The sequence below is a fragment of the Gopherus flavomarginatus genome, chromosome 3, assembly GCF_025201925.1.
Source record: "Gopherus flavomarginatus isolate rGopFla2 chromosome 3, rGopFla2.mat.asm, whole genome shotgun sequence".
NCBI lineage: Eukaryota > Metazoa > Chordata > Testudines > Testudinidae > Gopherus > Gopherus flavomarginatus.
This window is the reverse complement of record NC_066619.1, coordinates 121,253,761-121,266,540: the sequence shown is the minus strand read 5'-3', so window position 1 is coordinate 121,266,540 and position 12,780 is coordinate 121,253,761. Positions and strand designations below refer to the sequence as shown.

The following is a 12,780-nucleotide window of genomic DNA, read 5'->3' as shown; positions in this document are numbered from 1 at the left end:
GCACCTTACATAAGCAGTTACTCAACACAAACAGTTCTTAAAGGAACAAAGACCATGCGTTGGCTGTCCCAGAGAAAGGGAGGAATATATTGTACAGCACGTAAAAGTGTTCCAATATATGGAGAGAGGAAAATGGAACAAATGAAGGAGGTTGCTATTAACTCACAGGCTTAATTAATCATCTTCATAGTAATTCAGTGGAAAAATGAAAATAATGGTACCGTGTGAGTGACATCATGAGTCCTACAGAGTAAGATGCCCCAGGGCCTGATATGACTTACTGCTCTCGCAGTTTGTTCCCCACTGTATGCACTTAAAGGTGACCTGTATGGATTTAAATAATGGGCTTGTTCCCTTCTTTGCTTTTCTTATGAAGTATAAAGTCTGAAATGACTTTTGTTTTAAAAGCGTTTTTTTCTGCATGTTTGTTTTTTTTCTTCATTAGGAATATCAGGGATGTCAAATTGGGACTTAACTGCCTTTGTAGCAGGACCTCTGGGAGGTCCCAGGGATATTTATTGTGACAGATGATACTTCAGTGTCATAGTCATAGAGTTTAAGGCCAGAAAGGATCACCAGGTCATATAGTCTGACCTTCTGCATACCGCAGGCCATCAACACCAGCACACTAAACCCAACAAATGGAATTAGACAAAAGTATTGCAGCCCACAGTCCTTCGTGACCCTGTGCAGTTCTGAAGCCTGAGATTTAAGTATATAAGATAAATTCATGGCTCGTTTATACACATTTGTTCTTGTATGAGCATTGTCCTTTAGTTTAAATAGCTCTTCACTCTCCTTGATGTATTTTTAGAGATCAGTTGTATCCTCTCTCAGCACTGTTTGCTAAGCTAAACAAGCCAAACCCTTCCAGTCTCCTCTCCTAAGATAGGTCCTTCATTGGCCTTGATCATTCTATTTGCTCTTCTCTGCACCTGTTCCAGTTTGAATTCATCTTTCTTGAACATGGGTGAATAAAATTGTACCTTGTATTTTAAATGAGGTCCTATCAGTGCCGTGTACAATGGCATTAATTCTTCCCTATCCCCACTGGAAATGCCTCTCCTGATTCATCCTAGAATCCCATTTGCTTTTTTCATAGCTGCATCACATTGGTTGCGCACAGTCATCCTGTAATTGACCAGTACACCTAGGTCACTCTCCTCTGTCACTTCCAACTGATGAACCACCAGTTAGTAGCATAAATTCTTGTTAGACACTAAGCACTTTGTGCTATTGAATTTCATCCCGTTTCTGTTTCCCCAGTCTTCAAGGTCCTGCTGTATAATATTCCGATCCGCCTCTGTATGGATAATACCCCCCAACTTTGCATCCTCAGCAAACGTCATTGAACTGAGGAGAGAGAGTGTTGAACCTCTAGCAAAATCTTCCTTTATCCAAAATAGGAGTTGTTCAAGTTAAACAGGTGTTGAAACCCCTCCTCCCCCCTCCCCATACACACACTCGGGATCACAGAGTCCTTCAGCTTAGACACGACCTGAATTTCTAGTGTGAAAAACAAACAGGAGAACCCCCTGTCCACACCCTCACTATTATTCAGGTCTTTTTTTTTTTTTTTTTAAACCGACACATCAAAGGATACACGACTAATTTTTCCCCTTTGCTAAGACACCTTCAAGTGTTTGTTTTTTCATATGCAAGTGGTGAATAATAAATGTGTGCCGGAGCTGGTCCATATAAGGAGCCCGTTACGGCCAGGGTCAGTGTGCAAAATGACTTCCCTACACGTTAACTCTTGTCCTCAAAATCTAGAGAACTAAATTTAAAGGAGGAGTTAAGATCCAGTGTTTTGAGAGCCTGGAGTAATGGGCTCTGATCCAAAGTCTTCCACTCATTCACCCATTTGACTTTGGACACTTGCTTAAGCTGTCTGTGCCTCATTAGGGCCCCAGTTAAGCAAAGAATTTAAGGACATAATTGACTCCACAATTATTGAATCCAGGCCTAGAGCCATCGTACATGCTATAAAGTAATGTCTGCCTACCTTATTGGGGTGTTGAAAGTAAGGCTGGTTGGAAGCTGTCTGACGGAACCTTTTACTCTTGGAAGATGTTGATTTGTCGGAATTGAAACATTCTGTGGGAATGTGTGATTTTTGATGAGTTTCCAGGGGAAACCAGGCTGGTTTCCTGCTGGCTTCTAAGCTTCCTGGCTTCTTGCTAGCCTGAGTTGGCGGTCTTCAAGCTTGGAAGCTTTTTTGGAATTTAGTTTGAAATTAAATATTTTTTTGAATAATTTTTTTTAAATGTCTAGGTTTTCCTGTGGAAGGAAATTCCAGCTCTAGCTGTGAGCTTTAATTAGTGATTCTAAAGTGCTTTTGAGATCTTCTGGTTAGCTGCATTATGCAAATACAGAGTCTTTTGTTTATAATTACATTTGCTGAATGGAAGACAGTGGTACAATTAGTTGCAGCAGAAAAGATTATTATTAAGTATGTGTGCCATTCACAGTCTGGAGTGTACCCTGCTAAATGTATGTGTGTGTTATTTAGGCCTCTCACCGAATGAAAACTCCTGCTAAATACATGACCGGAACTGCAGTCCTGCCTTTCAATCCTGCTACGTTTGGAGAGGTAATTATGTCTGTCTCACGGCAATAGGTTAAATAATGACGCGTAAGAATGTATCACTATGGGACACTGGGAGAACAGTGGTGATAGGCTGTAAGACATTGACCTGGGACTCAGGTAAACTGGGTTCAGTTCTTTAAGGAATTCTCGGGACTTTACCTGACTTTGCCACAACCTCCTCAGTAGGCTTCCCTAAAGAGGGAGATTTGGGTTAGCTCAGTAGCTGGTGTGTCACTGTCAAGGGATGGCTTTCTGAGGAGGATGTGTTGACAGTGCCTTCTTGCACACACCTGTCATCCTAACCTCACAAAAGAAGGCACTGACAGTCCTCTTCCTCCCCCCAACAGTTTGAAATGAAAGACAGAAGACACTGCACCCCCCGAGACATTGCTCTTGTAGCTTGGTAGCAGGTGGGGTGGTCCTGATGTCAGTGATGAACCTTAGACTCAACCAAATTCAGAGGTGATGTGTTACTTAACACAACATGGGCTAAAGGATGCTTCATTGGTGTAACTTACATGCTGAACTAGCTGAGAAAAGATGCAAATTACACCAATTTAGAAGCACCTATCTATTTGACCTGTATGACTTAATCCAGCAGTTTTCAAACTTTTTGAGCTGAGCACCCCGTTTGAGTTACAGTTGAGTTACAATTTTTGGTTGCACCCCCCTCGAGGGGCTGATGACCGGGGTGCCTGCTGGATCTGACTCTTGCTTCCCTGTGAAATATCTTTAACCCTATCTTGTTCTTTTCTCTGTTTAGATAGTCCTGTACCTGCGAATGTGTCTTGCTCACAGCGCAGGTGTGGTACCAGCCTCTCAGAGCTTAGCCGACATGCAAGACCATGCTCCAGCAATTGGCCGCTATATCAGAAACCTCCTGTCTGGCAACTTCATATCTTCCTCGTCATCTTCCTCAAAAAGTGGAGAAACCAACCCAGTGCAAATCTATATTGGCCTTCTTCAGCAGCTGTTGTCTGGCGTTGGAGGTGAGGAACCATGGGCCATGGTGCTGAGGAAAAAAGAAAAATTCTTTCTGTAATTATGAATGAGCGTTGGCCAGGAATACTCAATACCCTGAACTCCGCTTCAGTGACCATAGGTTCTAATGAGAACTAACTCAGTGTTTTATCCCAGTTTGTGATTTAAAGTTATTCCCTCGTACACAATTGTGAAAGGAGTTAAGGAGAGCGAGCGCCACAACGTTATCTGTTAAGCTGAGGTGTCAGAATTTCCAGGCCATCGTCCTTGTTTATTACAGTCTTCGCACACCTGAACAGTTCCCTTGTATATAGATGCCAACTCCGTGGGTGCTGCGGGGCTCACGCACCCACTGAAAAAAGTAGGGAGTGCTCAACACCCACAGGACTGGATTAATCTTTTGTGTGCCCCGATGCCTGGACTGTGGCCCTGCCCACCGAGGCCCTGTCCCGCCTCTTCCCTCTGAGGCCCCACCCACCTTTCACATGGGAGGAGAGGGGACAGGAGCGAGCACCCCCGGGCAAAAACAAAAGTCTGTGCCTATGCCCTTGTAGAATGACACTCTTCATCAGATATCGGAGACAGTTTAAAGTTTCATCACAAACTACTTGTGTGCCATTAAAACAGTTTACTAGAAATATGCATACACATACTAACCATTTGCCTGTCTGACATCCATAAGAGAGAGAGTACTTGGAAATAAAGTTATGACTTTGAATTTCCATATCATCTGGGATCTTTAAATTTGCATTAAACTCCTTGATGGGGCATCATCTGCCTGTTTTACCATTAGTTGTAAATAGAAAAAATTACATTTCATTTTCCATAACTTGATTTTTTAATTACTCTTTTTAGGTTTACCAGTCATGTACTGTCTTCTAGAAGTTGTTTCGGTGTATCCAGAAAAACTAGCTACTAGATTTGCTGACAAAATAGATTGGATAAAGGTATGTTGCATATATATGGATTTTTTTTTTTTCTGTTCACCTGCGCAAAATCGGGCATCTCAAGACCTAATAATTTTCCAGGTAGCTGATTACATGATCTTGAGGAGTGAAAGATATTTTTTTGCAGCATTTTTATTTTCTGTGTCTGTTGCAGGTTTAGTTCAGGGGTTCCAAATCCCAGCCTAAAGCCCAAGCCAAACATCTGCACAGCAATTAAACAGCCCCATAGCCAGATCGCTGCAAGCCCAAGTCACCTGACATGGGTCAGCTGCCAGTGTCTTAGTGCAGTGTAGACATACCCTGAGGGCCAGCTCTTTCACTTATGTCAGGGTAGTTCCATTCTTTGGTAGTTCATGGGTTTGACTTCACCCTGTAAGAATCTACCGGTGAGAGGAGCTGCTCTGACCACACTCTTGAGGTAGGTTGGTGGAGGGCAGTCTAATATACTGATCTAAGTTTTGAATCGCGCTATATAACTCCATTAGCAGTATTTTGGTAGTGATCAACTTCATTTTTTTTTTTTTTTTTTTTTTTTTTTTACCCTGATGATCTCAGGTCACCTAAATCCTTCAGTTTTGTGTGTGTGTAATATATATGCACACACAAAATTCAAACAGAAGGATTCAGGTGACCTGAGAGTGTTGTTTAAATTTATAACTCTACTTTTTGCATTTATCTCTCTCTCTACACAGACACAAACCTGTGTGTGTGGAGTTAAATGCAAAAAGTAAGATTATAAACTTAAAAACACAAGTCAGGAAACAAATGTTAATATTATGTTTGTTATGCTAACGTTGCCATAATAACCAGACCTTTTTAACAGCCTAGGTAATAAAAAATACTACATACAAACAACATGGATGAATTAATGTTGCTGTGAGAACTGTGACTTTTCCATTTCTTGACTTCTGTGTCTGTGAGATTTGCAGCCTTCGCATTAAGTAGGTTTAATCTCTTTTTATCAAGTGAAGAGGAAAGAGCAAACGAAATGAAAACTTACTCTGTGGCACTATGGAATTGTACAAGACAAAATTCTTGTCTTGTACAATTCCATGGAGTTATTAGCTCCCTATGGCTGGAGAACATGAAATTTCTTCATTAAATACCTGATTCAGCACAGCATTTAAGCACCATGCTAACTGTAAACAGGTGAGTAGTCCCCTTGAGAGCAATAGGGCTATTCATGCTTAAACCTAAGCACGAGTGCTTTGCTGAACTGAGTCCTAAGCAAGTTACTTAGTGGTGATAATAGTCCAAGGGTAGAAAAGACTTCAGAGTAAAATATGGAGTGTAGATGGGTAGTTGCATCTGAACCATGTGCTACTGTATTAAATATAGAACATTAGTGAAGTACTGTATGTTCCATCTTTGTTGTTTTTTTGTTGTTTTTTTTAACTTAGAGTCTGATGAATACAAACAAGGAAGAGATGCGTGAGTTGGCAGCACTGTTGTATTCTGTAGTGTTGTCCACAATGTCTGGAAATGAACTGAAGTCGTCTGTACAGCAACTGATCAAGACAGCAAAAGACAGTCATGTAATTACATTCTCTTTATCCATTTTGTGTATTTTTTTTTTAATTGGGATGTTTTAATTGAAGCTGATAATCTTATAGCCGTCCAGAATTTATAACTTAGTGATTTTTTTTTTTAAATTGGAAAAGCACCATTGAGTGAGTTAGTTTCTTGTTGAAGGTATGTTGCTATATTTGAGCAGAACAGTTTTTCTAAGTAAGTAAATAATTGAAACTATACTCAGTCAATATTTGACATTTCTCCTAAGCACAACCAGGACAGTTAGGAACCATTATTAAGAAGTTTAGTCAGTTAAACAGTGATCGTCCTATTGCATGATAATGCGTTGCACCAGCTACCTCCAGCAGTTATAAGTTTTTTGTTTTTATTGATGAGCAATTAAAGGTAAGCAGAGATTTTAGGAAGTATTTAGCTGGTTGCTCATTGCCCTTCCCCTGGCTAAGCCATAGCTCCCTCCCTTCCTTCACCGCTGGCCAGTGAAAGCTTCTCCTACCCAGCAGCCTTTGCTAGGTAAGGCATGGTTTTACAGTCCACAGCCTTCACCTCCCACAACTGTTATTGCTACTAGATGGGGTTTTCTTCCCTCCCTCTGAGCCCCTCTCCTCCTCTCATTATTCGTAGCTCTGGAGCTTACCTGAGTTCTTTGACCAAAAGGATTGCAAACAATGAGGAATTCAGCCTCTCTCCCCCTTCCCCCACCACTCAAGAAATCAGGCAAATAATTTTCTTGATGTGACTCACCAAGCGCAGTCTAAGGAAAGAGTTAAATCCTTTCCCCAAAGAACTATTTTGATTTTAATTCCTACATAGATCTCAGTAATCTGCTGTTTTACTTGTACCTTAACACCATGTTCTTTCTGAAGTCAAATGGGACTTCTTCCAGGTTTAAAGCTAAGCTGAGACATTAGAAACAAAATAGTCCTTTATTTTACTCAGTTCTCCCTTAAAATAAATACTTTTTATGAGAACTTTCATTCTCTCTTTGAGATGTTCCAGTCCCCCCTAGATCTACTCTTTTCCCTTCCTTCTTAGAGTAATATGTTGAGGATCAAACAAAAACGTTAAAAAAAATGCCGTTCTGTTGTTTGCATCTTTTAAATCTTGAAGCCTTATTCCTGCAGAGTGTCCTTTCAAATGAATCCAGAATACTGGATTCTGGATCCAGAACAAGACATTAGCTAGACATTTCTAATACAAAGATCAACACTGAAATAATTTATGTTCTTGCTTTAACCTTATCTGGAATGATGGGACCAGACTGTGCACTCGCTTGTGAATTTTGAGTAACTCCACTGAATTGAAGGGATTTTATCTGGAGTAAGCAAGAGCAGAACATGACCCCTTGTTTCAGTCTCTTGTATGTGCAAACTGGGGAAGACAGCACTGCTCACATTCGGAAGGATATATTTATAAACTGAAGGATTACAGATGTGTTTTGTTTTTGTTTTTGTTTTTTTTTTCCTCCTGGTAACTTGAGGGGGAGGTTTTCAAAAGATCCTAAGCAATTTAGGAAAGGAGGTCCCAGTGACTTTCTCTGGGTCTTGAGCTCCTAAATCCCTTAGCTATTGAAAACCTCCCCTGGAAGTCTAAATTGTGGAGAAAACATTGACAGTACCGACAACCTATGGAAATCCCCATAGGCTGGGCTATAGCTCAGAATTTTCGTGCTATACCTTTCCAGTGGGCCTACCTATACGTCTGTCTTTTCATGTATGCTTTATGTAAAATGCATGATTGTGTCTATGTAGATTTCCTACCATGTTGGTATTGTCCATAGAACCCGGAGATCCAACATGGATCCTTGTTGGCTTTGGGATTCACAATAGGAAGGTACCTGGCCAAAAGCAAAGCCGGAATGATGGAGATGCATGACATTGAAGAGCCAAATATTGTTGTCATACCAGAACAAGACCAGCTCATAAAGACCACAACGGAAACAATAGGTAACGTCACTCTTGGCTGTTGTATTGCGCCTTGGCATTGATGGTTCTTGACACTATGTAGGCATAATTTCCAGGCACAGCTGGTTCAGGATATTTCTCAGGTTGTCTGCATGAACGGACAGTGGCCTTGATGCTGAGTAACACCTGTCGGATGGATTTGCCAGTCTTTAAGACTGTCTCCATCACTGTTGTCTGATCAGGTGTAAACAGTGCTCACTACTCCAATATTAATTAAGAAATAGACTCCCATGTGAGAGACGAGCAGGTGCACACAGGTGTATGTTTGTGATACAGTCTTCTCACTTAAATTGGTTTTACTTTATTGTAACTCTGCCTTCTCTACTGATTCTCTCTTTTATACAGGAGAGCAAAACCTGGCCTCTTGTTTAAAAAAAATATATACTTCTGACTGCACTCAGGTTGTAGGGACAAAAACCAAGTCCTCCTGTTGCTTCTCTGTAGGTTCCTTTTTGGACAGCACCTCTCCGCTCCTGGCAGTTGCTGCTTGTACAGCACTGGGGGAAATTGGCAGGAATGGCCCCTTGCCAATTCCCAGTGAAGGCACCGGGTTCACAAAGCTGCATCTTGTTGAAAGTTTACTGACCAGGATCCCTTCTGGCAAGGAAACAAATAAGGCAAGATATTTTTTTTTTGGTTTGTTAATTTTGTTTCTGGCATATTTTCTCTGAGGCTAACGCAATTATCTATCAAGTTAAGAGAGACATCACCCTTACAGCCTTGGTGGTGATATTTTCAAAAAGTGCTCAGTCTTGGTTTAACTCTGCTCCCACTGAAGTTAGTAGGATTTTTACCCTTGGCTTCAGTGTAGGAGAGCTAGGCCAAAGGCTGTTAGAAAATCCCTTGAATAAATAGTAGTTTTTGTGTTTTATCTTCTTGGGATGAAACTGAGGGTATGTCTTCGCTACCTGTCGGATTGGCGGGCAGAGATTGATTCAGTGGGGGTCAATTTATCACGCCTAGTCTAGATGCGATAAATTGACCCCCGAGTGCTCTCCCGTTGATATCTGTACTACAGCTCAGTGAGAGGCACAGGGGGAGCAGCAGCAGTCAACTCACCAGGGTGAAGACACCACGGTAAATCGATCTAAGTACGCTGACTTCAACTACATTATTCACGTAGCTGAAGTTGTGTAACTTAGATAGATCTCCCCTCCTCAGTGTAGACCAGGCCTAAGAAAATGGGATATTGTGGCTGAAAATCAGGAAGAACTTCCCTGACAGTACTGTGTGAAAGGGACTAGGCTCTGGACCTCAGATAGAATGAGGGGAAACTCCATCACTTGGGTCATTTTCCAGAGATTTTTTTATCCAGCTGGTGCTGTGCTATAGGGAAAAGTTATGCGTTGGCATGAGGATGTACTGCATGACCTAGTAGGTTTTTCCCATCTCTGATTTCTAGGAATCTGACAGATTGTGATTTAAAGTCAGTGGGAAGATGTGAAAGAGTAGTAATAAAAGCTCTGGGTTTCAAATTAGGAAGCATCTATGTTGAAAAAGTGCTTGCTGGATTTGAGTAAAATCTTGTGATTCTGTTTTTAAGATGAAAGAACGAGCAATACAAACACTGGGTTACTTTCCAGTCGGAGATGGAGACTTCCCCCACCAGAAGCTACTGTTGCAAGGACTAATGGATTCTGTGGAGGTAAGGCACTAACGTTCTCCCTTACACCACAATGAGCGTTTCAGTTAGTATTGGCCTTCTGAATACTTTGGGCCACGTTTACAAGGGAAATGGGAGCTGCTCTTTGAAGTGACTCATCCATCAGTTCTGTTCTTTCTGTTTGCAGAGCAGGCTGGTAGAGGGTGAAGAGGAGTCTTGTGCATGTAAAACCCATGGCCTCAGTTTTTCTATCGCAGCCCCATACACACTTACATACGTATTGTCAATGGGACTGCTTACGTCTGTAAAGTTAAGCACTGGCCCTTTTAGAGGCCACTTCTGAAAATCTGGTCTTTTAAAATGTACTAACGATACACATTGGATGTCAAAATATCTTGTTCCTGTGACAAATTTTAAACAAAGGACAGAAATTGTATTGGAAGGACGAGTGGTGTAGCTCAGTTAAATTAAGCATTTTAGAAAAAATCAGCTATATATATAATATAATTTTGTTAATCCTGGAACTCTGCTCTATATTGGAAATGTATTTTGTTCCATTCTGCACAGTATTTCAGAGTTGCTAATTTACTGAATGAGATGCTGGAAGGGAGAATGAAAAACTTCTTGCACATTAGGGTAGTGTTCTGCATTTGCGTGTTGGTTTTTACCTTTCTCAGTTGATCATAATCACATAGAGCAGTTAGCAAATACAGAAGTGACTAGTGAATATCAAATATGCTGCCGTGGCCAAGCCCTGTAATATGACGTGATCATAAAAGGAACAAAAATGACAAGGTCATCCTGTTTGTATCTTCAAAGTGGGCCTTTCAAAATGCAGCTCTTCTCTTCCTAGAACTTTTCTGAGGACAGGAGAGCTTCCTGTATGAAATGTTTACTTGAGCTCAAGGATTTATGTGAGCTTGCAGGAAACTAATTTTGAAAGACTATAAGCTGAAGGACTGATTCTGCCAAGAACTGAGAAGCTATTACTCTAATTGAAGTCAATGTGAACTGCAGGTGCTCAGCAGCTTTGAAAATTAAGCCTTTGGGCTACGTCATAGTAAAAAAAATATATATATAAATTAAATGAGTAGCAAAGTTCCGTGCCTGTTCTGCTCCTGATGCAGGTAAAAGGAATAGAGAGGAAGTGATAGAGGGACACAGAACAAAGCTAAATCTTACTTGTGTGTCCCTGGTGAGTGGAAAAGAATTTCTTTCCATCTCTTGAACTTAGAATGTGCTGTTCAGCTTTTCAGTGTGTCTGGATAGAACATTTAACGGCCGTTTGTTCCCTGAAGTGGTGGTAGGGGAATCTTTTATTTTACTTCTACCTAGTACAATAAAACCTCAGTATTTCACACTAATGACTGGGATTGCTGAATAAAGTGAATAAACCTTTTGTTTTCAGTCAAGGATGCTGCATCACCTTTGTTCCCTGGTTTGGACAAACACAGAACAGCTTTAATGACTTACAGTAACACTTTATAGCAGGCTGTCAAATATTCCATAAAGCATTTTGTAAGAGTAAAGGCCTGAGGTTTTTAAAGTCGCCATGGGGGGGTTGTACACTGAATTGCCATCAATTTTACCGGGCGGCTGAGCATCCAAACTAGGGAGCTTTGAAAATCTCTGCAAAATTCCACTTGACTGCAGCGCTCTACTCAGAACTGGGGTGAGAATTGTTGGGGTTGGTCAGTAACAAGGTGGTGATTTAGCGAGGACCTATTGTATTTTTCAGGCCAAGCAAATAGAACTTCAGTTCACCGTTGGTGAAGCCATTACCAGTGCCGCAATAGGAACCAGTTCAGTGGCTGCCCGTGATGCTTGGATGGTCACCGAGGAAGAGTATACTCCTCCTGCAGGTATACGTTGTTGATGTGGGAGATTTGGAGGTGGAATGAAGAACCTGAGGGCCCTGTCCTACATGGAGCTGAGCACTTCTGGGACACTGATTCTAGTTAGTGGGAGTTAGAGGCTCTTAGCAGTTCCCAGGTGGTGCTCAGTACCTTGCAGGTTTGGGCCCTTCACTGGTCCGTTTGCCTGTTTTTTACTATTTAGTGGCTTTTCCCCCCCATTTTACCAGTCTGAAAACTATCGAGAGACAATGAAAAGCTTTTTGAAGTGTGTGCTGTTTAAACCAGCTTCTTACTACTATACAGTTAACTGCTTTATGCTTTGATCATTTATTATGCTCTCCACGCTCGTTTCATAGCTAATGTGTATAAGTCCTTTAAAACAGTTAGAGCCAAATTTCCCAAAGCAGACTTTAAAATGGAATCTTTGGTGGTTCTTGCCGGAGGTTTTGTACACAAACGCTTGGATTACTATGAACAAACTGCATTGGCGTGCACATGGACTTGGATATCTACCTGATTTTATGCACCTAAGTGCACATTTTGTTCGCTAATCGATTTTTTTGGATATAGAAGAACGTGAGCATGAAAAATGCTGCCTGCAAAAACCATAGGTTCAATCTTAGGCCCCATTCCTGCAAACGCTCGCATATGCGCTTAACTTTAAATATATGAGTAGTCCCATTGATCTCAATTGTGCCTAGTGTTAAGCACATGTATATGTGTTTGCAGGGTCAGGGAGAAGCTGGGTTGAGTCCCTCTGGGGAATTTGGGTACTAATAAAATGCTAACCCATTCAGTGATAGTCTGCACCATTCCTAGTAGTTCAAAGATTGTTGTGCGTTTTTCAAACGCATACCGGATGTTCAGAGTCTTGGCCAAGGATATTTTAAGACTAGGCCAAGAGGTGCCTATTCAGCACTCCTTACTCATGCAAAACTCCCATTGACTCCCACAGGGCTTTTAATGAATAGGCTGTGCTGAAGGTGCAGGGTGAGTGCTTTCACCATAATGAAGAGCTATCTGAGTTGATTGAATGCGTTAAGTGACCATAAGCATGTGTGTGTAATGTTCCTCATCTTTTTATTCCATCCAAACAGATGTGAAAGTAAATGACGTGGTCCCCTGGGTTTTGGACCTCATTTTGAATAAGCACATTGTCAGCCCTAACCCCCACGTCAGGCAGGCAGCCTGCATCTGGCTTTTGTCACTGGTGAAGAAGCTGAGCACACACAAAGAAGTTAAGGTGAAAACTTGCCTCTGTCTTGCTTTGCTGTCTTTCTTCTCTCCCCTCACCGCTGTTGCTTCTTTC

At 41.4% G+C, this 12,780-nt stretch overlaps 1 protein-coding gene across 3 annotated transcripts in view; it reads left to right on the top strand.

Annotated features, from left to right (window-relative positions):
• Window positions 1-12,780, top strand: part of ECPAS (Ecm29 proteasome adaptor and scaffold) — an 84,474-nt gene that overhangs the window by 40,264 nt on the left and 31,430 nt on the right. For all 3 annotated transcript variants that reach the window (XM_050943024.1, XM_050943023.1, XM_050943025.1), the window contains 9 exons: window positions 2,513-2,593; window positions 3,354-3,579; window positions 4,427-4,518; window positions 5,919-6,053; window positions 7,829-7,994; window positions 8,457-8,629; window positions 9,556-9,657; window positions 11,354-11,477; window positions 12,569-12,714. In XM_050943024.1, coding sequence (XP_050798981.1) covers window positions 2,513-2,593; window positions 3,354-3,579; window positions 4,427-4,518; window positions 5,919-6,053; window positions 7,829-7,994; window positions 8,457-8,629; window positions 9,556-9,657; window positions 11,354-11,477; window positions 12,569-12,714 — 1,245 coding nt within the window. The remainder of the gene's footprint in view (window positions 1-2,512; window positions 2,594-3,353; window positions 3,580-4,426; window positions 4,519-5,918; window positions 6,054-7,828; window positions 7,995-8,456; window positions 8,630-9,555; window positions 9,658-11,353; window positions 11,478-12,568; window positions 12,715-12,780) is intronic.